Source organism: Myotis nattereri (genome assembly GCF_964212035.1).
Source record: "Myotis nattereri genome assembly, chromosome: 1".
In the NCBI taxonomy this organism is placed as follows: Eukaryota; Metazoa; Chordata; class Mammalia; order Chiroptera; family Vespertilionidae; genus Myotis; species Myotis nattereri.
The window spans coordinates 94,568,657-94,596,141 of NC_138075.1; the positions used below are offsets into that span (position 1 = coordinate 94,568,657).

At 47.6% G+C, this 27,485-nt stretch overlaps 1 protein-coding gene across 3 annotated transcripts in view; it reads right to left on the bottom strand.

Moving 5' to 3' along the window:
- CAMK1D (calcium/calmodulin dependent protein kinase ID) overlaps positions 1-14,780 on the bottom strand; it is a 385,556-nt gene extending 370,776 nt beyond the window's left edge. For all 3 annotated transcript variants that reach the window (XM_081087393.1, XM_081087395.1, XM_081087394.1), the window contains exon 1: positions 14,298-14,780. In XM_081087393.1, the coding sequence (XP_080943519.1) occupies positions 14,298-14,389 (92 nt within the window). In that variant the 5' untranslated portion in view covers positions 14,390-14,780. The remainder of the gene's footprint in view (positions 1-14,297) is intronic.
- Between the last annotated feature and the right edge of the window lie 12,705 nt (positions 14,781-27,485).

Below are 27,485 nucleotides of genomic sequence, written 5' to 3' on the forward strand. Positions count from 1 at the left end.
ATCGATCAGCTGCCTCCTGCACACCTCCTACTGGGGATGTGCCCACAACCCAAGTACATGCCCTTGACCGGAATCAAACCTGGGACCCTTCAGTCCGCAGGCCGACGCTCTATCCACTGAGCCAAACCGGTTTTGGCTAAACTTCTTTTTTAAGAAGTTTTAATTTCAGACCATTCTTTGTGGTTATTTTCAGTCTCTGAGTTTTCAAGGCTGCTTGCTACACAGGCCTTCCCCGAGCTTGTCAGGTTAGTATGTGGCCCCTTTTCAGTCTACACATCCCTTTTGGTCATAAGTCAGTCCAAAGGATGCACTGATGGCCAACCTTTTGGTTGGATAAGGAGGTCCCGATGTGCTAGGAAGGCTCATTCTTCAGAAGTCTCAGTTGGTGTTTGTCTTACTAAACAATTGACCATTCGGGCTGGGGCAAGACCACAACCTTGGATAGAAATCAAGGCAGAATTTTTTTTTTCCCAAAGTGAAAGGCAGGTAAATGGGAGGCAGTCAGGTCTTATGGGCCTTTATTAAGAAAAACACTCTGGATCATTTCTAACCTATAAGCTATTATGATCCAGGTTTTGCTGCCTGTCTCACTATTTAATATTTTGCATCTAGTATAACATTCACTTATAGTTTAAGTGCATAATATACACCTTTTCAGTTTTTATAATCTGACCATGGATGGGTTTCTATTTACTATGGATAATTTACTTCCCATTGGAAACATTTAGGTGCAGTTATTAATCTGATTATCGCTAGTTGTGCAATTGGAAGCTATAAGCTTACAGGAGGTGTGTGTGTGTGTGTGCGTGTGTGTGTGTGTGTGTGTTTAATTGGGGCCAAGGCTGTAAGAACATAATGCTGTAAATTAAAATTACCATTTAAAATTCCAGAGGATGAGGACAGTAAGAGTTTTATAAGTATATTTCCAGCCATGATTTTATAGCCATTGCAGCTTCTATTGGACTGAATATAGTTAGTAGTCTTTGATGGGTTAAGGGGTAAGCACACTTTCATAATTAGGTTTTGGGGTTTAGAGATAAAATTCCTTTCTTAATATTTATTTCTCTTTTAATTTTAATTTTTGAAATAGCATTTTTCTACATTTCAAAAGAAAAACCATAAAAAGAATAGTATTGATAATATAAAAAGTTATCTTATACACCTTCAGTAGTTATTAACAGTTGGGGTATATACATAGGGTTTGAGAAAAGCCTAAAGAACAAGTATAATTATTATTAATACTAATACTAGCAGCAACATTAATTTGTAGGTATACAGGTCTTGTCAGTGTCTCAGGATGGCTGTCTCTTTCTGATATTTGGGCTTTCCATCCTTGAAAAGTCTTTGATCACTGTAGATGGAGGCAAGTGTCAGTGACAGGGGCAGATGTCCATTCACAATTAGGCACCTGATAAGATAAGGTCCCTTCCAACACCAAGTTCACCTGATTCGGCAGGGAACCAGCAGATTCAATGGGCCCTTTGCTGGATCCTAGCACCAGGTCCAAGTGTGGGGGGTGGTCCTGGGTAAGCTTCTTTGGAATCCTGCCACACTATACCAAGTAAATGTCAATGTAAGAAATATTCAAACCTATAGAGAATTTTGGTGAATTTATTTGAGCCAAACTGTTGACATTTGCCAGGAAGCAAAATCTCAATGGATTGAGATAATGCTCCTGACTGAGTGGCTTTTAAACAGACATTTCTCACAGTTCTGGAGACTGGAAAGTCCAAGATCGAGCTGCTGGCAGATTGGTGTCTGGTGAGAGCTCATATCCTGCTTCATAGACAGCCATCTTCTCACTGTGTCCTCAGAGTGGAAAGGGTGAGGGAGTTCTGTGGGGTCTCTTTTATAAGGGCACTAATCTCATTGATGAGGGCTCCACCCTCATCACTTAATTACCTCCTAAAGACCCCCACCTCCTAATATCATCATCAACTTGGGGGTTAGGTTTCAACATATGAATTCTTGGGAAACAAACATTCAGTCCACAGAAAACAGTATTATTTCATGCCACAAAGTGACAGAAGCTATGTTCCTCAGTCCTGCTCCAAGCAGGAAGAGTCAACCACACCTGGATATGAATATGTTTTACCTCCTTCTTCCCAGGTGTGTAATTAGCCCACTGGAGGTCAGTTGAACAGGGTCTCCTGTTGGCACCAGGTTCTGTCCCACTGCCGACTGTACACAGTTAGAGGTGGCAATGAGGGTAGAGTCAGTCAGCACGACAATAACCCAACCACACCATCACCACCCCCACCACCAAGCAAATTCAAAATACTGACATGGTGAAGAAAATCAGACACCCACAGCACTCAACAAAGACCACCAGCCCTATATCCAGAGCCAACACTCAACCCATGTACATTGTTTCAATCAGACCAGATAGCAAAACATTGAAATGCCTTCATACCGCTTAGTAAATACCTACGGCTGCACCATTATCACATAGGTCCCCCACAGCTGACCTCTGGGGCCTATCCTGAGATCTCCCCACCCCCTAGAGCAAGCATGTCAAACTCAAAGGCTAACACAGGCCAAATAAATGAGGCATGCGGCCCCTGAGCCGCAAGTTTGACATGCTTTCCCTGGAGGGACTGTTACCAGCACCCATCCAGCCAACTAGTCAATACCTACTGTCTTCCTTGTATTCTTCCAGATTTTTCAAATTCTCTACTAGGATGACATATTGCTTTCATAATTTTTTTACGTTTTTCTTAAGGTACCAATCACTTAAACACCAAGAATAAAAACAACATACACCTGAATAGAGCCAGAAAAAATATACTGTGCAATGCTGGTTTTGTGTTGATGCTTTCAAAGTTGACTGGGGCCCAACTTCTATGGAAACCATGTCCCAAAGATGACAGCCAGATTTCAAAGAGTGCATGATACTAACATTTATGAGAAAGAAGTATTTTTAAAGCTATAATCTTTATAACACAATAATACCTTCTATTTGTATAATGCCTATTACACATACTTATCTCATTTGGTACTTAAAGAGTCTGTGATGTAAGCAGGTATAATTCAGGTGTAATTATCCCCATTTAACAAACAAGGTAATCAAGATGTAGAGAAGATAAGGCCAGGATTCCACAGTTCCTAAATGACAGCTGGGACTAAACTCAGATCTCCTGGCTCTACTTCCTTCAGAGGTGTGTTCGCGTCACTTCATACCCAATCATAAGAGCCTAATTCAAGAATTTTGCAGGAGATGTTAGAACATGAGTAGCTTGAAGTTGTTCCAGGTGAGAATATTTATTTACACCATGGAAATCAACAGTTATTACAAATCAGAGCTGATTTGCCAGCATACAACTGACCCCAGTGCTCTGCTTATAGTATCATGACAAGTTCACAGAAGGAGGGGGTACTTTTTAATCCTGTTAGTATTCTCTATTCCCCTCTACTCTGCTAACCAGCTGGTAGTAGCATGACATGGGAGAAAGAGCACTGACTTCCATCTCTATCTGCCACTTAGCAACTTTTCCACCTAAGTCATTTAACTTCACTGCACCTCCATTTTCTTATCTCTAAAATGAGGACGATTGCTGCCCACTCACAGGGCTGCTCTAAGACTCGGAAGGAATCATGCACATACAGTAAAAACATTTTGCAAGCTGCAAAACACCACATGGCTGTGGAAAACAGTATGGCAGAACTTCAAAAATTAAGCCTAGAATTACCATATGATCCAGAAATTTCACTTCTGGGTATAACCCAAAACACTGAAGACAGATTCAATGAGATGTGCATACCCACGTACACAGAAGCATTATTCACAAGAGCCAAAAGGTAGAAGCAACTCCAAATGTCCATGGACAGATGAATGAATAAACACAACGTGTGCTATCCATAGAATGGAATATTATTCTGCCTTAAAAAGGAAGGAAATTCTGACATGTAGTACTATGTGGATAAACCTTGGGGACATTATGCTAAGATTCCACTTCCATGAGGTACACAGAGTAGTCAAATTCATGGACACAGAAAGCAGAATGGTGGTTGCCAGGGAGTCGGGGAGGGGAAATGAGGAGTTAGTATTTATTGGGGTCAGTTTCCTTTTGGGAAGATAAAAAGGTTCTGGAGATGGATAGTGGTGATGGTTGCATAATAATGTGAATGTACTTACATTTAAAAATGGTTATGATGATGAACCTTATGCATTTTTACCATAATTTAAAACACACACAAATATGAGGTCTTGATATTATATCCCAGTGTCAAAGGAGCTGCAAGAGCACCACAAAAAGCCAACAATATTTTTTAATCATTACTAGGACCACAAACTCCATTTTTACTGACCAAGGTAACACAGGTAGGAAAAACCCAAGCAGTATCATTCCTGTACATTACTGCCAGAAACAGGCTGTTGCCAACACTTATACAAGGTCTTCTCCAAAAGTTCATTTTAAGTGTAATGTTGCTAGAGGGACATCTTCTTAAAGAAGTGAACATTTTCATGGTAGTCAGGACCCTACTCAGGCCAAGAAGCCTTGAGCCCCTGCTTTGGCTGAATTAGTGTTAACAGCCCTGGCCTGTGCCTGAGAGCAGAGCCTGTGCTGGGGACCAGGGAGAGGGAGGAGAGTGGGACTGCCTGAGGCTTTCCAGGGCCCAGGCCAGCTAGCCCCCAGTTTTGTGATGGCTGAGGTCAGTGAGCCTGGGGTCCTCTCTTCACTCGGCCTTCAGCTTCCCAATCTGAAACCCACCTGAGCCTCCTCAGTTCCTCCCAAGTTCCAAGACTAGAATTACCCATTTTCCCTCCTGTCTCTCATTCAAACACTAATGCTTTCCGGTTAAGTGTGGGAGACAATGTACTTCCTTTGCAATCCCTTACATCACAAAAGCCTGTCCCTCAGCCTATGTAAAGATTTTTATATCTTCTAATGCTTTAAGGCAAATGTCAAGCAGTCACTTTTATCATGGTTAAAGAAGTGTCAGCCCATGCAAGAAGAGGCAAAAGTAGGTTTACAATTGATTGTAGGAAAATAATACAAGAATCCTATCTAATAAAAGCCTAATATGCTAAGTGTCCAGTCGGCTGGTCGGCCGTTCAACCAATCCAAGGGTAATATGCTAATAATATGCTAAGGCCACTCAACCACTCGCTATGACATGCACTGACCAACAAGGGGCAGATGCTCCAACTGGTAGGTTAGCTTGCTGCTGGGGTCCGGCCCATCGGGACTGAGTGAGATGGGCCGGACATGCCCCAGAGCCCTCCCACGGCCCCTCCCTGGCTGGCCAACCTCCCGTGTTCCTCCCCAGCCCTGATCCTGCACTGGTGGAGTCCCTCAACCTGACCTGCGCCCTCTCTCAATCCGGGACCCCTCGGGAGGATGTCAGAGAGCCAGTTTCAGCCCGATCCCGCAGGCCAAGGGACCCCATTGGTGCACAAACTCATGCACCGGGCCTCTAGTTAGTAAATAATAATACAAGAATGAACTCTGTTTCGCGTACTCACAACTGTAAACCTACTTTGCCCCTCCCTGTGTATGGCAGGGGACCCTGGCCCCGCCTGGGGTGTCTGCAGCCTCCACCACTCCGCCAGAACTGCCACTGTGCACAGCTTCTCTTCCCTCCACCGACACATTTTCTAAAGCTACAAAGATCTGGGAGTTTTGTTTTGTTTTAGGGGAGCTTTCCCCCTACATCCCTGTGGGCCACAATGGGAGGAGACACAGTTGTGTAAGAGGTAGGCAGGAGTGGGGCTGTCTGAGGTTTGACTGAATATGTAACCTCCAGGTTTCCAGTTATAGCACCAAATCCAAATCCAGTTTGGTGTAAAAGCAGTTGCAGTGATGTGTGCTGTGGCTATGAAAGACAGAGAGAGGTCCTCTCAGCAAGTAGTCACATCAGCTACTTTCAGCTTGGGAGCCTCTTCTTGCCTGCTCACCCCGCTGTAGGGGTCCCAATAAATTGTGACCCAAAGACCAGGTTTGGCCATCAAAAGGGGTAAAATAGGTCAAGATGAGGGATATCTCCCAATTCAGTTATCAGCTCCCCAAGATCATATCTACATCCTGGGACCTGGGACATTAATCTTTTGAGATGTCTCTCACACCCCATCCAACAGTCCCCTATAAGGATGTGTTTGTATATGTATGTGTGTGTTTTGTTTTTTAAATATATTTTTATTTATTTCAGAGAAGAAGGGAGAGGGAGAAAGAGATAGAAACATCAATGATGAGAGAGAATTATTGACTGGCTGCCTCCTGCAGGTCCCGCACTGGGGATCAAGCCTACAACCCAGGCATGTGCCCTGACCGGAATCGAACCACAACCTCCTGGTTCATAGGTGGATGTTCAACCACTGAGCCACGCTGGTTGGGCTTTAAATAAACTGTTACATATGTTTATGTGGTATATGCATATATTTGCTGCCATTTTTAAATATCTAGATTTTAAACCTCCACATGTAAAGATACTATAAAAAAGTTACTTAAGTCTGTAATAAATCAAAACATTATTTTGATTTATAAACAAAGCAGAAGCACTGAATTGCTTAAGAAAAAAAGCATGTTTAAGTTGAAGAATGATCACAGCTGCACCAAGACCTCTGTGCCATTTGAGAAGACAGAAAGTACAGTTAGGAAAGACTCTTGCTCAGCTGATGTAGATGGAGACAGATTAACACACACACACACACACACACACACACACACACACAGTGGCTCAGGGTGCAGGAGCAGTGCAGAGGCAAAGCTGATGAGATAACTGGAGGAAAGAACGAGCCTGTGATATATGGCAAACTAGGTCACTCCACCACACGAGCTGGCCCAGAGGACGTTTCAGACTGAGTCCCTTGGTTAATGCTAGCACTCTATGCACTAATCACCCTCCTGTGGGGAGCAAATGCTGAATGGCTCAATGGACCATCCAAATCTGAGCAAATGGCCTCTAAGGAGCAGTGTTCCAGCACCACAGAGACCAACGAGAGAGAACTAGCATTTATTGAGGACATATGCATGGGCCATGTACTGCACTAAATAGTTTCCACCACCCTCGTTTAATCTTCACTACAATCCTTAGATTAAGTGCTAGTCTTATCCTATTTTATAGACGAGGACATGAGGCTGAGAATAGCAGAATAATTTGCCCAAAACTTTAAAGCTAAGAGAGAGTGGACCCAGAATTTGCATTCATGTCCTGGTGACCTCAGAGTCTACATTCTCAGCTGCTCAGTACTGTGCTGTGTGGAACAACCAGAAATTGTCCTTCCCTGGCTGACTGACGACTTGTGATGGTTTCTCACCACAATTTGGGAGGAGGTTAAATATGTACCATTCTGTATAATCGCAACAAGAGCTTCCAACATCAATTTCCAACAGATACTGATACGCTTTTCCCACTGTACTGGCCCTAAATGTCCGAAGGTAGTCAACATCAGCCATAGCTGCTGAAGGCAGCTAAATCTGATGACAGTTGCTGTTTACTCAATCCCAATTATGTCCCAGGCAACTCATGCACTTCACTGGACCCTTACCAGAATCCCACAGGGCAGCAGCTTCCATCTCCACCTTATCTGGGAAAGATTAAGGAGCCTCTCCAGACACTACAGCTATGAGTGGTTGTGTTGGAACCACCTTTCTATTATTTCTATTCATTGCCTCCTCAACCTGGCTGCAGCCAATATGCTGTCTTAAAGATTTATCCTCAAGATTGGTTTAACCAAGACACAGATTCCGTCTGTTTCTGAGCTTCGCTGAAACAGTAGGAAAAACAGCACAAGACACACAGGTGATTGCTGGAGACGTGGAACAAACTTGGTCTGCCATGGAATGAACTAGGCCTCTGGTATCCATTTTGAGATTACTCTTGGTCTCCCTGAATAATTCATACACTGCATAATAAGCATTTTTTAAATCAAGAAGGATCTAATAAAAAAAAATGAGTTCAAGTGATCTCCTGCACGACAGAAAGTAAAGGGGACATAACCACATGAACTGGCAAAGAGGATCCTGACAGCATCTCTCCCAGAGTCCACATGTTGTCCTAAAACAGCCACATAGGCACTGGATTGGCCATCTTGAGTCAATAGAGAAACTTGGGTCAGCTGACTAGGGCACCAGGCTTCGTGCTGGGCACCATCATTCCACAGTGGGCTTTGGGTTCCCTGATGATTCCTGTGAAATCTGATAAGGATAGAGGCTTGAGGTCCTGGGGTCTGCCATTCTGGGTGCAAGTTGACCATGACAAGTCCCCACTGGACCAATGCCTAAGCCCTCCCAGAGAAAAGAGAAGGAGAGAGACTGGAGGGGATTTAAGGAGATTTATCTGGGGGAAAGGAAAGATGAAAAGGGATTATGGAGACCCAGCCAGAGAAAAACCTAACAAATTAACCCCTGAAGTCCTCCCCTGAGAGGACACTAACATTTGCCAAGCCTGATTATTGTCCATTCAGTTGCCAAGTTTGAACCAGTAATGCCTACTAGAGACAGTCCTCATTAGCCCTTCAGGGGACAAGCTCTATCCAAAAAATGCAATTTCCAAAATCCCACCCTACTAGTCAATAAGGACACTAGAGTTTGTTATCTCTTTTCAATCAAGAGAAATTTTTGGCTTTTCTTCTCCAAAAACAGTATAATACATCCTATCAAAGAAAAGAGTGGCTAGAGTTCTCATACTTATTATATTTCACAGAATTTGGGAGATTCAAATTCACCAATCAAGTGAGAAGTTACAGGTTCTAGGCCTACCATCAAAGTGATCTAGATTGATCATTCCAAAGGCAAAACGCAGAATTTTCACAGAAAGTTAAGCAGTTCTTCCAGCTGCTAAAATGTCTAGCCTATCCCAACTTTCTCCCTGTGACAGAAGAGGAGATACTTCAAAGCCCTTGCCAGACACAAGCTCTTGGAAGGAAGGAAATTTACCTCAAAATGCAACAGGCCCCCACAAAGAGAGCCCAGAAGTCCAAAGGGCATGAGCTTACACTCTAAACCAGCGATCGCAACCAGTGGTCCGTGAGGTCTGAAAGGTTGGGGACTGCTGCTCGAAACTGTACTCAAGAGCTTCCCAAAGCACAGACAGATGCTCCGAAAATCCTTGGAAAAAAATGACCCAAAACACCAACGGCAACATTCTTTCAACCAAAAATCCTTGGAGAATTTCATACCTCATATCCAATCCACCAACAATTCCTATTGTTTCTCCTTTCCAAATAGATCCTTTACCCAATCATTTCTCACCACCTCCATCGGGACTCCTAGTTCTAGCTCACTATCATTTCTCCCCTGCATCATTGCAATGGCCTCCCAACTAGTCTCCCCACTTCCGCCCTTAAGACCACCAGTCCCTCGGCACAGTGACCATAGCCATGATGGACACACCTAAGTCATATCAAGTTACTCCTTTGCTCAGAACCCTCCAATGTTCCCCAAGTTTTTAGAGCAAATGCAATCTTTACTATGATCCATAAGGTTTACTGAGCTCCCCCATACTTCCTTTCTACTGCCATGCCTGTCTCACCTCAGCTCCCACTCTCCTCCCCCTGATCACTCCAGGCTCCTTGAACACCAGGCCTCAAAAACACCAGGCCCTCAGCCTTTGCTGTTCCCTCCAACTGGCATATTCTACTTTCAGCACTCCCAGGGCTCCGTCAGATCTTTATTCAAATACCGGCTCCTCAGTGAGGCTATCCCTAGCTACCCTGCCTCAAGCTGCAATCCCTCCACTCCAAAAAACCCTTTCCCTGATTTACTTCCCCCTAATGTGTGTACTATACAACACACTCTGCATTTTACTTATTCATAGTTTTTATTTTCTGACTCCCTCACCAATAAGCTCTAGGAGAGCAGGCATTTTTATCTGTTTATTCAGTGCAAATACCCCCACCCAGTGCCTAGAATATAGCAGGTGTTCAATAGATATTTCTAAATGTATGAGAGGCTGAATTGATATCATGCCTCAAAAGAAAGGCGGAGCGGGGGGGGGGGGGCTTCTAATAAATACTGCAGCTGGGATAACCTTGGGTAGAAATCTAGGGACTTCCCATCTTTATTTTCCTCTTGGTAATATGCTTTCAAATACTTCTCCCAGACTCTAAAATTCAGAGTAATCCCAGAATAAGTACTATTTAAAAATCCAGGTAGTCAAATATATAAACCACCTCAGTAGCTTTGCAGTCTCCCTCTCCCCCTACATAGACCCCAAGAAAGGACAGCTGAATCTCTTTTCCATCTGGGCCTTCAGATAAATAAATCATCTGTCCTCATCAGGTGTACTGAATGAGCCATTTCGGAATAAAGAATATAAATATTATACTAGGGGGAAAAGACAGTGCTTCCCCACAGAAACTTCTATTCGTACCCTTCCTAGAGCAGCACCCAGCAGAATCTCATTTAATGAAAAAGGGAACACACTATGCTGCTAACAGTAAGTTGGATAAGACTTCCTGTACTTAGCTATCTCACTTTGCTTTTGGCTTAGACATAAAACTGCCCCTCTCAACAGGAATCGGCTGTACCTAGTCATGCATGGAAAGCTCCTGAAGAACAATAGCAAGTGCCTTCCTTGTACAGACGAGCCTTAAAGTCTCAGGGTCATCAGGACACTTGAAAACCATCTCACCTTCCCTGCCTCCCTGATTTTAGAGATGAGGAGGCTGGGAAAATGACCAATCAACCCACAGGCCACACACTCCACAGTGGCTGAGCCAGGCCAGGAACCCAGGCCCAGATCCTCCACGATGCCTGCTCCAGCCCTCCACAGACAGCAGTTATTTCCATGGAAAATGTTCAGTCTCTAAGAAAAGCATGTATTGATGCCCTGCAGAGATGAAGATTGCTTTCTGGGACATGCCAGTTCCTGCACTACAGGGGAAATGAGGCCTATTGGGAGAATCCTTCTGTGTCCTGCCAAGTACTAAGGCCTTCTCTATTCAGATACTGTTCATGACGTGGAAATTACAGAAGGACTTCCATGAATCTAGGGTGTTTCCTGGACACCATGCCAAAGCTTTCTTCCCATCTGTATGCTTCCCCAAACATCACATTTTCATTTTCTTGTTTCAGAAGTTGTTAAAAGATATCCACAGCAGAGATGGTCTGAGAGCCTCAGCAAATACACTGACAGAAACGTTCACCACTTCCAATTTTCTGTTACATAGCATTTACCTGCTCTCGTAGTGTGCCAAGGATCTGAAAACATGTCACTGACTAATAACTAGTAATTAAGTCTTACCACCTTATCAGGAGATAAGGTTAGGTTCCAGGATTCCCTCTCAAAGGAAGCCATACTGCAGCCCACAGGTAAGTAAGAGGTTTGTGCTGAGGCTTGACTCAGAGGTGTGTCTGCTAACCCAGGCCCAAACCACAAAGACGGTCCTTTCCCCTCTGTTGTCCTTTGCTTCCTCAGCATGGTTTCCCACCCTTTGGGGCAAGCTTTCACTCCCATTTGGCCTCACCCTCCAGCAAGGGCCCTCTGACCACACAGACTAAATAGCTAGACCCTTTAGCTTCAACAGTAAGTGTTCCGTTCTGCAAGGAAAGATACCTGGGTTAGGCAGCCAAATATCAAATGACAAAGTTTGGCAGAGTGCACGTCAGGCCTTTACAATGCTTTATTTGAAAAGCATTTTAACACTGCAAGCTGACAGTCTAGCTCCTGGCAGGGCTTCTCTGCCTTAGGATCTTAAAGGCATATGGTGAAGGTGTGACAAACAAAATGACTGAGCCTACAGAGTACCTTGGAAATGAATCCCAGTCGTAACCGTTGATGCCTTTGATTTATGCTAAATTTCATTACTCAATATCCACACTGAGGGACTGGAAATTACCTCTCTATTTAGATGCAGGACCTGAACCAGGGTGAAACAGGCATCCTGAACTTCAAACCACTTCTAGAAAGTCTGAGGAGACAATGTTGATAACCCCAAAGCTTTGAAATGTTACAGATTTAGATAGCAGGTTGCCCCACAATTGTGTTTTCTTTACATTAAGATTAGCTTTCCAAATACTAGAATTAAGTCACGTTGCTATTAAACATTTGCCATTACATAACCACAAAGTGGCTCAACCCCGCATGGGTAATTATGAGTGGTTCTGTAGATCAAGTGTCAGCTACATCGCTTAGTATCTAGCTCATGTTCTGCAGGTCGCTTCCTCTCTCTTGCCTCAGTTTTCCTATCTGCCAATTGGGAATAACAGTAAATACCTCCTTCATAAGGTAAGCACTTAGTATGATGCCTGCTACATAGACTGCATTTAATAAAGTCACATACAATTACCATTATCATTATGTCAATGAGTAAAATCGTTTTGATCATTTTGTTTGTTTCATCCTTCTAGAACTCCTGCCAGCACTACAGGACCTCGGTGGGAAGCTCCTTGTCAAAGACTTTTTTTTAAAGCAGAAGGCAAAGCTTTGGGACCCCAAAGAGACCCAAACCCACTTCACAGGGAACGTGGCCAGAATCCAAGAGGTTGTTTGCAAGAGCTCTACAGTCTCTCCTGCACCAGAAGACAAATCCCGTTCTTCCCAGAGGTGGAAACACCGCAGTCATCCCAAGCAGCTCCTGCAACTCAATGAAGCCACAGCTCAGTGAGCCTCGGAGGCAGCCCGCCACTGCAGAGGTGCGGCTGTGGGGCTCTCCTGGGGAGAAGGCGTCACTTGGGGGACACTGCATCACGCAACCTGGAAGCTGCAGGCCCAGGGACCACGAGAGGGGCTCAGGCGGCGACACACCATACAAAGGGATGCATTTTCACATGAAGGGACTCCACTCTCTCCAGGCCCCTGGTCCACAGTCACATAACCCCTGTAGGGACCACAGTCGGGGCTGCTTCTCATCTCTTGGTAGCCTGAGCATCTCAGAGTCACAACCCCCGTAGGCCCAAATAAAGCTCAATGGCAATTTTCAAAAATTCTCTCCAAAACTCACCCCTTAACTGGCCATGCTGAGAGGCAGCCTCAATCCCCTCATTATGAACAGACTGAGTCTGTTCTGTTTTCACTGCAACAAAGATGGAAAGTGTAGACCCACAGGTGCACTCCCTGCAGTAAAGCACAGAGCCAGGAGACCCTGTTCTCTGCCTCCACACGTGTGCTTTCCCAGGAATCAGCAGCATCTTGGGGAAGGCCATCTTCAGAATGAAATCTAACTTCATTCTGGGGGACCCACTACAGACCTTGGGGGGCAGGGGGCAGGAAAATGACCAAACAATAGCAAAGGACCCTGGGTGTGGAGCAAAGACAATCTGGGTTTCAAAATATGGTTCTGGGGAAGCAAATAAAAACCAAGACAAAGAGGGAAAGAAAGGAAAGAAAGAGCACACTGTTTACCCTACGAAACACCTCCTTTTTCTCTTCCCAGCCCCCATGAGTCCCTGCAAAATGCCCAGTTCAGTGGCAGCTGTGTGTGGATATACACTGACAGATATTGATCAGCAACAGATATTGATCACATGAGGGGAGAAAATAACTTGAACTTCAAATTCATCCAGCAGTGCCTGATTCTCTTTCACAATCAGCCTCCCCACCCATTCTCTGGCACTTAAAACAAAATAAACAAAAACCAACTCCTGGGCAGAAAGGGAACAGCAGCTCAACAGAGTGGCACATGCTTGCTGCATTCATGCCATCGACTTCTGATTATCTCTTTCTTGAGGCGCAGCCACCAGCATCGGACTAAATACCGCCCTGGCGAGCAGCCGCCTGTCCAGCGACACTCACAGACCTTCGCTGGGAGACAAGCACCCCAGCGTGCGTGGCTGAGCCTCTGTGAAATGGACACACGCTCCGTGAGGCGCGTGTGTCCACACATGACCCTGCACACTGCGAAATCCTTCCCTTCCACAATCGCGTGGCCACCCAGCGTCTTGCCTGCACCTCGTAGGTGCAGGTGGTCATTCTATGAGAACACACGATGGAAGGACAGAAACGGGAGCGACCGAAGCTCGATGTCCTCATGACCACGTCTCTCATTCACACGGTGCGCCCTACACACGGTGAATAAACGCGCACGGCCAGCAAACAGAAAGATCCACCATCTCAGCCCACAGTCACGCGCGAAGAGAAAGAAGCGGAGAGGGCGGCGTGGTCGCGGGAAGTGTAAAGCCGCCCGCCGGCGGGGCTACCCTCCTGAAGCCCAGAGCTCCCCGGCCCGCAGCCGTGCCCACCCCTCCGGGGACGCAGACCCACGCGGTGGGCGCGCGGGGTGCTCGCGGAGCCGAGAACCCAAGACGAGGACGTGGCGACCGGCGTTCCTGCGGCGGCGGCGTGGGTGACAGCTAAGCCGCCTAAGCACCCGCGGCCGCTGCCCCTCCGCCCTCTCCTCCCCGGTCCCCACTTACGTTCCGAGGGTCTCCTTGAACTCGAAAATTTTCTTGATGTCCTCCGCTTGCTTTTTCCAGGAGGAGCTGCCCTCGCAGTTCTCCCGGGCCATGGCAGACCAGGGCGGCGCGGCCGGGAGCGTGGGGCCGGGGCCGGGGCGGGCGCGCTGAGGAGGGGGCGCCGGGGCGGCGAGGGGGCGGCGCGGGGCCGGGTGTCCCGGAGGTGGGCGCTGGCGGCGTGGGGATGCTCGGCGCGGGAGCCGGAGGAGACTGGCTGCGGCGGCAGAGCTTCCTCTTCTGCAGTTTCCTCTTTCACTCTCGCCGCCGCGGTCCCTCCCTGGCTCGTATTTCTGCTTGTCTCAGGCACAGACTTCCTGCTGCCGCCGCTCGCCCGGCTTCTTTGCCGCGGGTTGCCAGCCTCACTTTCTGCTACTTTCTTGCCTCCCTTCTCCGCCTCCCGGCCGCCCTCCGGCTCCCTCCTCCTCCTCCTCCTCCTGCTGCGGCGGACTCCCCGCCCTCCCCGCGCGCCCCGGCCGCCTCCCCGCCCCCCTCCTCCCCGCCTCCCGCGCTGCCGCCTTCGGGGATGTCCTGCGCCCCGAGGGCCGAGGCACCGCCGCCAGCGCCCGGCCCCGCTCCCGGCCGCCGCGTGCGCCCTGGGACCTGAGAGGGGGCTGGTGTGGGGACGCGAGCAGGTGCGGCGCACAGCACAGGGGCGCGGGGGCGCGGGGGCGCGGGGGCCCGGCCCCGGGGGCACTTTATTCTGCAAAGTCGAGTCTCGGGGACGCGAGGGCTTTCCTCCCCCGCGGCGGACGGGGGCGCCTCTGCGTCGCGCTGGGCTGCGGCGGAGCGAGGCGGGGCGGCGACGCGAGGCCGCGGGGATCCTGGGTGCCCTCTCCCTCCGCGTCCCAAGCACCGGCCAGGGCGGTCGGGAGCCCCTGCGACCCCGGGCTGCGCGGCCCTCGAGGGCGGGGGCCGGTTGTTATGGCGACCGAGGCGTTGGCCCGGGTGCGAGCAGAGGTGGGTGTGGACTGGGCTCCGCGGCGGCGGCCCGCGCTGGCGCCCCTCGAGCCTGTGAGTCCCTCCCGACCCATTCTCTGGCTGGAGCTAATTCGCATTGCAGCAAAATCGGTGCTGGCGCCCTGTTGTGGCCGGGGAAGGGGACCGCGTGGCGACGAGACAGCCTGGGAGCCTCGGGACCGGGGACGCGCAGGACATGCCAGGCGCTGCCTGGCTTTCCCTGGGGAGCAAAACGCCCAGGGTTATTTGGCTGCCGGGCGGGGGTGGATTCGGGGTTGGCCCGGCGCGGGCTTCCAGCGCCTCTCGGGCTGCCCCAGCCGGGCCGGGCCGGAGCGGCCAGCGAGTCTGGGCCGGCCTTCGCTCCTCCCTGGCCCCTCCTGATCTCTCCCTCTCTCCTCAGGCCGCTATTCGGTCTCGCAAACCCAGAGACTTAGTGGAAAGTGAGCACCTGCCCCACGCCCTCCATAGCCCCACCCTGCTTTGTAGGGTACCCAGGTGGCAGTGTCTGTACCTGGAAACATCCTTTCTTAGGGGCTGGGGAAACCAACCCAGAGTTCCCTCTGACCTACTTCGCAGAGGTGCCCTTTGCCCACTTCCTTCCCATGTCCACCTGTCAGAGGGCATGCACGTGCGGATCCCCGGGCCACAACCTGCAGGGATTGCCTCTTGTCCCGGAAAATTACAGTTTTCCCTGGATCAAGACTCTCACTCCCTTGGGGCCCCCTGGGCTGGGTTGGGTAAACAGCCCTGACTCTTGATTGGAGACACCTGTCCCATTTTCCCAGCACTGTTCCAATTTCACTGTAAGAGCGGGAAATTCTGCTCTCGGTAAAGGAAACTTCATCCAGCACCTTCGGCCTAAATCTGACAAGCTGAATGCAGGCTAGCTGCTCTCCTGGAAGCAGACCCCAAAGAGGTGAGAAGTCAGCCTGGCCACTCCTTCCCTTTGGATTATCTTTCCCAGGCAGTTGGCCTAGCAGTGGTTCTCAACCTTCCTAATGCCACGACCCTTTAATACAGTTCCTCATGTTGTGGTGACCCCCCAATCATAAAATTATTTTCGTCGCTACTTCATAACTGTAATTTTGCCACTGTTATGAATCGTAATGTAAATATGATATGCTATATGTGTTTTCTGATGGCCGCGACCCACAAGTTGAGAACCGCTGGAAAGGCTCTACAGGCTGAGGAAAGCAAATAGGGATTGCTTGCCGCGTAGAAACACAGACTGAATTAACAAACCCAACTTCCAAGATGGATAACTGAGAACCTCTCTCAAAGTTGGGACACATCACCCAAATCCGAGGCTAACAGCACCTCCCTCAAACATATTTGGAGAACTATAATATATTTTATTTGGGTTAAAAGTTAGATGTGAAGAGTAGGAACCAGGCATGACTGAGATCCCAGTTGGTACCCTCCTATGCCCCACTCCTTCCCTCCTCTCCACTTCTTCTCCTCCTTCTTATTCAGTTCTTTCCTCTCTATTCCGGCCCCCTCCCCCCACTTGCTCTTTGCCTAAGGATCAGTGATTTGGGAGACTTGTAAATCAGTATTGTTGTTTTTAACATGATGAAAAGCTTATCAGAAATATCATTAATCTTTGAAAACTTAAGAACTCTTTGGTCCAAAATCATATTGGTCAAAAATATTTTATTAGGTGACTTCATATATATACACCCTACATGAAAAACTTGTTTAAATCTGAACAAGAATTATTGCATGCAAAAAAAAAAAAACACATTCCTTTATTAAAAGTTTCCCATTGAATAGATGGTTTGACAACACTTGGGTGTTAGAGGCCTCATCTCACAAATGCTGCAAAATTTTTGGCATCTTAAATTGTATACTTAGTTCTTAGAAATAGTTGAAAGAGAGTTACTTGCACATATTTCCTATAACTGATGATTAACATAAGCCATGGACAGGATACACTACAATAGCACCTAGGAAAAGCATCTCTGAATGAGGTACCATGCTGTAAAAAGCAGGCTGTTAAGGAGGCAAAGTTGAGAAGAGGGGCTCAGCATGGCCCTTTCAGATCTCTTTGCAAAGAAGTAAAGACTAAAGGAACCTTCAGTCATGAATTTGGGTCATAAGGAACCTGAGCATAAGCCATTGAAAATACCAGTTAGCCTGGACAATGTCTAAGGCCCACTCATTAACATGAGCCTTCTTCATGGAAGAACTCATCTAGTTCACATTATTAAATTCAAGGTAGAACCAGAACAAAATCTTTACAAAATTCCTCCAATTAAAAAAAAAAAGTGTGAAGAAATAGTAAAAAACAAATGGTAGTGAAGCATTAACACAAGAAAAAAATTTACTAGAGAATAGGTAAAATTTATATTCAAATATATAATGTACCAAAAAAATAACTTCTATAAAACAAAAAACATAAAGATGCATTTGCTTAGGAAATATAGGGCAAGACAACAGAAGAAATTAAAACATGACCTGGATGAGCTCAGGAAACAAGCAGGAGCAAAACAACCATAAATATGAGGACTGAATTGGAAATGGCACAAGGGAAATTGCTAAAAACCTGGAAAATGTCTAAGGACCATTTCTTAAAAAATACAGAGGACAAAATCAAGAAAATGGTCAGCCCTCATATCAAGTTCTGCATCCTCAGATTCAACCAACCTTGCCTCAAAAATATATTTTTTTTAAAGTTACCTTGTTGCTGACAGGCACTATAGGAAATATAGTTAGGCCTATGCCAGTTGCATCTGCACTGAAATGTACAGAGTTTCTTTTTCTTGTCATTATTCCCTAAACAATACAGTGTAACAACTATTTACATAGCACTTAACATTGTATTAGATATTATAAGTAATCTAGAGATGACAAACTAAATGGTAGAATGTGCCAGGGTTATAGGCAAATACTGTAATATATATATATATATATATATATATATATATATATATATATAGCCAGTGACCGACCCCCGAAATGACCGGAATGACCAGTCGATATGATGCCCACTGCACCAGCCAACTGGCCCAATCAGGGGGTGGGGCCACCGACCAACCTCCCACGTCCCCTCCCCGCAGCCAGCCCCGCCCCTGATCAGCCTCTCCCACCCTGATGGGGAGGCAGGGCCACCAGCCAACTCCCCCGGGGCCCTTCCTCCTCCCCAGCTGGCCCTGTCCCCGATGGGCCCCCTCCACCCGATTGGCCCACAGCCCCTCCCCCCGGCGGGCCCCACCTCTGATTGCCCCCCCCCATCCCAATAGGTTGTGAGGCCAGCCAGCTGGCCATCTCCTGCAGCCCCTCCCTCCACCCAGCCCCACCCCAGATTGGCCTCCCCACCTTGATCAGGGGCAAGGCCTGTGGCCAACTGCCTACGGCCCCTCCCCTTGGCTATCTCTTCCCCCTATGGGCCTCACCACCACCTTTGGGGGTGGGGCCAACTGGCCCACAGCCCCTCCCCATAGCCAGCCCCACCCACAACCAGCCCCCCCTCCCCAATCGGGGGTGGGGCCTACCAGCCAATCGCCCACAGCCCCTCCCCCCAAGCCTGCTTGGGCCTGATCAGGGGCAGGCCTGCCAGCCAAACTCCCGCCATCTCTTCCTCCTGACAGGCCCAGCCCCAATCTGCCCCAATTGGGGCCAGGCCACTGGACCCCACCCATGCACGAATTCATGCACTGGGCCTCTAATTTTATATAAGGGACTTAAGCATCTGCAGATTTTGGTATCCATGGGGGGTCCTAGAACCAATCCTCCACAAATACCAAGGGACAACTGTAGTGGGAAAATAAAATGGAAACAAATATCTGCTATAAAATTATATGAAACACAAAAGAAATTCAATATATTCAGAAATGTTATCCCTTCTGAAGAGACTGAAGTAATGGAACAAAAAATATTGAAAGACATTATTCAAGAAATAACATCTTTCCAGAAATGAAGAAAGACTTTAATCTACAGATTGAAGAGGCACATAAGTACCAGAAAATATAGGGGTGATCATTATCAAGCCATGCCCTAGTAAAACTACTCATCTTCTAAGAAATAATCCTTTTGTTTTCTCAGAAAGAAAAAAAATGTCATGCATTGAGTCAAAAAATAGATCAACCTGTTAGAGACTTCTGTAGCCACAGTCAATGAGAGAAGATCCTATCTAATAAAAGAGAAACATGGTAATTAGCGTACAACCGCTACCCTTCCCATGGGCTAATCAGGGCGATATGCAAATTAACTGCCATCCAAGATGGCGGCCAACAGCCAGGAAGCTTGAAACTAACATGAGGCTTGCTTGCTTCAGTGATGGAGGAAACCAACGTTCCCCGCCTGCCTTGCCGGCCTCTGAGCCTGCAGTTTGAAACATTGTTACAAATATAGAAGCTAAACAAAACCCCAGAAACCTGCTTTCAGTGAGCCGGGATCTCAGAGCTGGAGTTATACATTGTTTCAATTATAGAACACAAACAAACCAGATACCTGCTCTCAGCAGCGGAAGCCTCAGAGCTGGAGCCAGAGCTAAAGCTGGCCAGAACAAAAAAGAAAAAAGAAAAAAAGGAGCAGTTGGGAGCTTCAGTCACCCGCCAGCATGAAAACAGCCCTCAGCCCCTCACCCAGACTGGCCAGGCCCCCCAGTGGGGACCCCCACCCTGAAGGGTGTGTGACCAGCTGCAAACAACCATCATCTCCTCATCCAGGCTGGCCAAGCACCCCAGTGGGGACCCCCACCCTGATCCAGGACACCCTTCAGGGCTAACCAGCCAGCCCCACCCATGCACCAGGCCTCTATCCTATATAGTAAAAGGGTAATATGCCTCCCAGCACCGGGATCAGCGTGACAGGGGGCAGCGCCCAAACCCCCTGATCGCCCTGTGGCTCTGTGTGTGACAGGGGGCGGGCCACAACCTCCCTATCTGCCCTGCTCTGTTCATGACAGGGGAAGGCGCCCCAACCCCCTGATCAGCCCTGCTCTGTGCCTGATAGGGGGGAGCTCCCCAACCCCCTGATTGCCCTGCGGTTCTGTGTGTGACAGGGTGCGGCGCCCCAACCTCCCTATCTGCCCTGCTCTGTTCGTGACAGGGGAAGGCGCCCCAACCCCCTGATAGGCCCTGCTCTGTGCGTGACAGGGGGGAGCTCCCCAACTCCCTAATGGGCCCTGCTCTGTGCGTGACGGGGGGAGCTCCCCAACCCCCTGATCGACCTTGCTCTGTGCATGACAGGTTAAGGAGCCCCAACCACCCTGATGGGCCCTGCTCTGTGCATGACAGGGGGCAGCGCCCCAACCCCCTGATCGACCCTGCTCTGTGCGTGACAGGGTAAGGAGCCCCAACCCCCCTGATGGGCCCTGCTCTGTGTGTGACAGGGGGCAGCGGCCCAACCCCCTGATTGGCCCTGCTCTGTGGGTGACAGGGGGTGGCGCTGCAACCTCCCCATCGACCCTACCTTGAGTGTGACAGTGGGCGGTGCCCCAACCCCCCCAATCGGCCCTACCCTGAGCGTGACTGAGGGTGGCATCACAACCTCCCAATCTGCCCTGCTCTGTGCATGACAGGGGGCGGCGCCCCAACTCCCCAATGGGCCCTGTTCTGAGCCTGACCAGGGGCTGCACCTAGGGATTGGGCCTGCCCTCTGCCACCCGGGAGCAGGCCTAAGCCAGCAGGGCGTTATCTCCCGAGGGGTCCCAGACTGCGAGAGGGCACAGGCTAGGCTGAGTGACCCCCCCCCCCCCAGTGCACAAATTTTTGTGCACCAGGCCTCTAGTATGTTTATAACATCCCTAAGGAAGTCAAATTGTCATGTAAAAATTTTATAATCATAGCTAACACTTATTAGGCCTTGTTCTAAGTGCTTTTCTTTATTAATCCTCACATCAATTCTATGAAGTAGATAATATCATTATTTCTAGTTTAAGGAAAAGGACACCAAGATTTAGAAAGATTAAGTCTCACCCCCCTGGTCACACAGCATGAGTGAGTAAAGCCAAGCAGCCTGGCTCCGGAGCCCTGCTCCTAACTACTGCACTATAATCCTCTGGCGGAGTGTTACTCCGAGTCATCAGATAAACCCTGAGACGCTATTACGAGGAGGAGAAGGAGTGGGTTTTGAGCAGACAAACACAACAGATGTCCATCACAATGTTAAAATAATCTTCTTTTTAGTTATTTTATTTTATTGAATTTATGGGAATAACACTGGTTAATGCGATTTTATAGGTTTCTCGTGTAGAGTTCTATGATACATGATCTGTATATTGCACTGTGTGCCCATCACCCTAAGTCAATAAAGAAAAGGAGGAGAATTGAGTTTTTAAAAGCCAAAACAGGAGAATCAAATAACTGCTAAATTCACAAATGTACTTTTTTGGAGGTGAGAGTTGGGCTCTTTTAGTTTCAAACCTCAAGAGAACATCTCCCATCGGATAGTTACCTAGTGGGCTAATGCCTTTACCTTTCTACCTTAGACCTGAAACAAGTGCGGGGCCTTTCTTGACATTCTCAGACCCAGATTTTGCTTCTTCTATAACTGACAGTGAAACACAATTTTGTCAGTTCATGTTGAATTAAGAGTCTATTCTTAACTCAAAGTACACTTGGCAATATACACAGATGCATTCATAGAAGTAAGGACACTAAAAACAGTAAATATGCTGCCTCTTATATGGGGAACTAGACCTAAATAAAAATGGGACCACCCCTGATTTTTTACCCAGAACAGGATCTATAACAGATATTGAAATAGAATTTCAATATACTTTAACTTAATGGTACATTCCAAACAACTGAGGGAGGTACATTTGATGCTGTACATAAACACATTCACAAAAATTGAGGGCATTGAGTCAATAAATATGCTGTTTCATATAAATAGAGTCAGGCCTAAGCAACCAGCCACAATGACCTCAAAAAATTGCCCATGAAGAGTGATTGTCCCTAATCCCCTTATCTTTAAAAAAAAACCAAAACACTTTTTTTTTAACTATAACAGCTACTTAAGTAGTGTTAAAGTAAGAAGAGAAATCAATTTTAAGAAATGTCTTCCAATATTTGGTAAATTACTAGTTCTGGTATATGCGGGGACAGTGGGACAATGAGCTGTAACACGAGTGGGCTGACCTTCATTATGTCCATCACCCATCCAAGTGCCTGAGTTTCTCTGTTTGAAATGGACACTTTGGAGAGAAAAATGAGTGAAGCACAGTACCTGCTCTCAAAATGTTCAAAGTCTAAGAGATGAAGACAGGCATGTAAACAGTGAGAATAAAGTGTGATGAAGGCTAGAGTGGAGTTTTGCACAGAGGGTGATCTGTAAGCACAGATTAGAGGGGGTCCAGCTTCCTGGAGGTGTCCTAAGAGGCTTCACAGAAAAGAGAACTTTTGAACTACGTCTGGAAGGATCTGTAAGAATTTGCCAAGCAGAGAAGGGAGGGTACAAATTTCAAGCAGAAGGAAATGTGGAGAGTGGCTACAGCGTTTGGACAGGTTCAAGCTTCAGACTGACTTGTGGCAAAGCCACATACAAGTCCCAGCTTGGAGGGCAAAGCCCTCCCAGCACAATTATAGCCAAAAGGCTATGGTTGTAAGCTTGACCTTATACTCCGACCCTGCAGTCCTAGGTAGGTAAGGGATGTGGGCTGCAGGGGGTGCAGCAAGTGCTGCCTAAACAAGGCTTGATAGAGTTCAGAGAATGGCAACAACAGGAAAGAAGCAGATTTGAAATTCGCATGAACATTGTAAACATCTTGCCCTTGTTTTACTTTGTATGATCTGACTATAAAATAAAGACTCAGCTTACAGGCTGTGTCACTGTGTCCCCATCCAGGCACAGTGATCCCACCTGGTCCCAACTGTATTCTCTTGTCTGTTTCCTTTAGTCCTTCACCGCCCCTCCTCAGGTTCACCACTAGTCTTGCTGGACGTGGTTCAAGGAAAAGCACGAGTGAAGGGACAACAATTAAAGGAAGATGTATCCATCAGAATAGTAGGGTGAGGAACCCCAATCTCAGTGGTTTGCTTCAGAGCAGCCACCATCTTGAACTTTGCTGGTCACTTTGGGGAGGGAAGTCCAGCAGGTCTTGCACCAGCAGTTAATTGCTCTGCCCTGGAAGGGGCACACATTACTTCCACTCACAAGGTATTGTCCAGAGCTAGTGACAGCCTCGCCCAACCACAGGGGGCCAGGAAGTGCAATCTGATGTGTCCCGAAGGGGGAAAGCCAAATCTATTTTACAAAGAGCACTGATGACCACCACAGAGGTACCACAGAAGGAGACACGTTCAGAAGTGGTGTTATGGAGGGTGGAGGATGGGGCAGGTAGAGCTCAGTAAGCAGAGAGGGGAAGACAAATGGCCCGGAGGAAACTTGAAGGATCTGTTTTCGTAAGCCCTTGACTGTCCTTCCTTTGAGCCCAAGAATAAAAATTTTAAGTGCTTCAACAAGTGTGACAAGCAGGGTTAAATCATGCCACACTTCCCTCCCACCCTGGAATTTCCAAAATGGCTCTGTCACCTACAGAAATTGTATGGGCTCCTCTCGAATCCTGGTGGGGCACAACCTTACCACAACAGAACACTGCACACCTTGAAGGAATCCGGACAAGAAGCTCCAGAGAAAATTGCAGTATCACTTCCAACATTCCTACTTTTGAAGTTAGCAATAGATTTCAACTTCTACTCATTAAGGAATCTTTAAGTCTGGGGTGAAGTCCGAAGGATGTGCCAAAGACAAACTAATTACCCAGCTTTCTGAAATGCTCTCTTACTACTCGGGCATCTCTGCAGGTGTCAGTCTCAGAGACAGTCAGAGCCAGTTGCCTGAGTGCTAACTCCAGTCCAATGGAGCTGAGGCCCTGGAATCACGTTATTGGTGAGCAGGTGGATACACCATGCAAAAGTGACTTTGCAAACAGCCTGGCACAGGAAACAAGCCAACAAGTAATTGGGTTTGTCAGTGGGTCTGGTGTGAGCTGTTTCCATGTTCAGGCTTTTGCTTTAGGGCTACAGCGAAAGTGGGTGTGATAGAGGGGATTTTTAAAATACAACTTGGGTGAAAAGCATCTCTCAGTGTTCCAATATTGGTGCTGGAACCGGAGCAAGGTGCTGTTCAAAAAAAAGAATCCAGGTCTCATCTGCTCTCTCCCACACTCCCTGACTTCAGGCATTTTCCAGGCCTTTCTCTCCAATGAGGACAACATATGGGGATAGATGAGATAACATGCGCAAAGCACTATGGACTTAGGAGAAAAGCCCTCAATAAACATGGGGTATTAATAGTATGCCTCTTTTTTATAATAGCTGTTACATCTGGCTCTTTGGGGGTTTTTGCTTAGATCATAAGATGAAGGATTTAAAAAGAAAAAATACCCTACCCAAAACACACCCACCCACAAGACTTCCTCCAAATTGATGCATTTGATAGTAATCTTGGACTGTTACAGATTCTTGTTTCCGGCAGGGGTTTCCTAGCTGAAGGAAAACCTGTCAATGAGCCAGATCCTGCTCATGCATGACCCCTTCATGCTGTGAGTGTGGGCTCTTCCAAACCAACACTAAAAATCTGTCACCAGAAACATACAGTTCTTAGATTTAAGTCATATGCGTACAAGTGGAGACCAATATTTTTACGAAAGCAAGTGGCTTGCTGCTTATTTTTTTTTTAAGGATATGTTCCTTCAAGTTGACAAAGTGCCCCTGGAAGCCACCGTGGTCCTTCTGTTTCGCCAAGTGTTTTTAAAAACAGAGGAAACCTGTGGGCAAAGCATCCACTCAAGTTACCAGGCAAAAAATTCAGTTCAGTGCTTCTCAGCGTTCCTGGCCCAACTGCTCTTCCCAGGGTTCACAGATTGTGGCGTCCGTGGAATCTGTACCCCAGATGGACAGAACTGTGTGGGATCGGGGGTATTGACTACACCATGACACAATGTATGTGCTCCACCTGTTGCAACCGCGGGCCTTAGGCTGACACATTAGGAAAGATGTTTCACTACCGGCCTCAAGAAGAGCCTTTCTCCTAATTACATGTACACAGGACAGCAAAGGGCGGGGTGAGGCACTGGGGTCTGCGTGACTCTGGAGCTCCTCTGCCTCCCCAGTCATTCTCCTCCCTGGAGAGGCCCAGCTTCCAAATCTCAGCTCCATGCTCCCCTCAAGGTTAACAACACTGTTTCCCACTGAACCAGCCAGAAACCACATTGGAATTAGGTTTATTTTTACCCCAGGCTTTGTCATTTATCACTATTGAAACACTGAGAGACAGCTTTTGGCTGACTACCTCATGGAACACTCAGCATCTCCACATAGGATTTGGTCCTCTGTCTGTGCATTTATCTTCTTGGAGTGCCCTTTCCTCCTGCCTGCCGCTGTTCTTCGTTGGCGGGGATATTTGTATTCAATGTGAGAGGCTGTTTCTCTTGGACAGGTGCCTAAGGGATCCTGTGATGGCACCATAATGCAGCCCTTGTGATGTCATAGCTTCTTTTATGAAAACAAATCATTCAGATGATGTGGTATATTTACCCAGTGAGGTAGAATAGGGTACAAATTTAAATATCTCTTGCAAATTTCTTCAGCGCACAGACTTAACGGAAAAAACTTGCTTCACTAAAGGCTTCTCTCTCTGGATTTGGGTATATTTCAATTCTGAAGGATATCTTTTCCCTGGTCTGCAAGATAGAACTTGTATTACCTGCTGATTGGATGCCTTCTAGAACCACAAAACCCATGTGATGCATTTGTGACTCCCCCTTATTTTCTGCATTACATTCAAAGTATTCACTCAAGTCCTCTCTTCATGGAACTGGTCATATACCTCCTTTCTCATCTTTCTTTTTAGTCAAGCAAATCAAGAATGAATAGAAATTGGTTATGTACTTCACACTGGGCTCAGCCCCAATCTCATCCCTTTGCTGTTTCCAGACTTAATTTCAAGCTCCTTCCTCCTCCCAGTTGATTTTCCCAAGCATCCAGCTACTACTGCCCACTCTTCTCAAACCTGACAAACACTTGTTTCTAGATGACTTTTGATGGGTGAGGACACTGAGACATCAGAGCTTCCCAAGGGCACAAGTCTGCACAGAGGAGAATGGAGCCCACAGTACAGCTCTAGCCAAAAGCAAAACCTACCTGACTGCACTACCTCCGAGTCAATAATAACAGAAAAAGGAGGGCTTTGGGTGAAGGCCCAGAGTAACCATCCATGACTTTTACACACCAAATTACAATCTCATCTAAAAATCCTGAGAGCAAAATCTGTTTCTCACATAAAAACATCTATATATATAAAACCTTAATATGCAAATAGACCGAATGGTGGAACAACCGAACAACCAAACAACTGGCTGCTCTGATATGCGCTGACCACCAGGGGGCACATGCGAACATGGTGGGCATCAGCCACGGTAGGATGGTGGAGCAGATGAGCAGGAGCACCAGACCAAGCCAGGGCACTGGTCACTGTCATCGGGTTAAGCCTCTGGTGGTTACTGAAAATTCTTTGCTCCCATGCACTGGGGTTGTGCCTGGTGCTCACACCTGCTGCTGGCACCCAGGCCCTAATAGCTTGGCACCATTAGTGGGTACAAGCAGCAGCTGCGGGCCCTGATCGCCCCTCAGGGCTTCTCCACCTTCCCCTGCTCCTAAGGGGCGATAGGGGCAGCAGCTGCCACTCGCACCACTGACAGCGCCAGCCCTGCTTGCACCCTCTGACAGCACTGGCCCCACTTGCACCTGCTGCTGATGCTGTTAGTGGGTGCAAGCTGGGCCGGCTCCATCAGCACATGGGAGCCACAGTGGTGGGAGCGGGGCTGCCAGCAGACAGGGGACTGGGGACACAGCAGGAGGGGCCAGACGGGGGCACAGAGGATGAGCTGAGACCCGCCCCTGTGCCCATGGCAGCCTCACAGCCCACAGTTCCTTTCAATGTGCACGAATTTGTGCACTGGGCCCCTGGTTTATAAATAAGCACTAAAGCCAAATTCAGAAACAAAATACCCTGGAAAAAGTTGAGGCCTGTTTAGATCACTCTCTGGTTCTGAGAATGGCACCGGGGCCAGGGCCCTGCCTGGGGGTCCTGTTCTGCTGTTGTGTGGGGAAGCAGTGACAGCTATTCAGGGGGATCAGTAAGGATGGTGAGCCTATTATGTTCAGCTGTCTGCATTCTGCTGAGGAATTGGGGTTTCCCGAACTATCACCCTGTGCCCTGACCCCTCACAGCCTTATCAAGGAC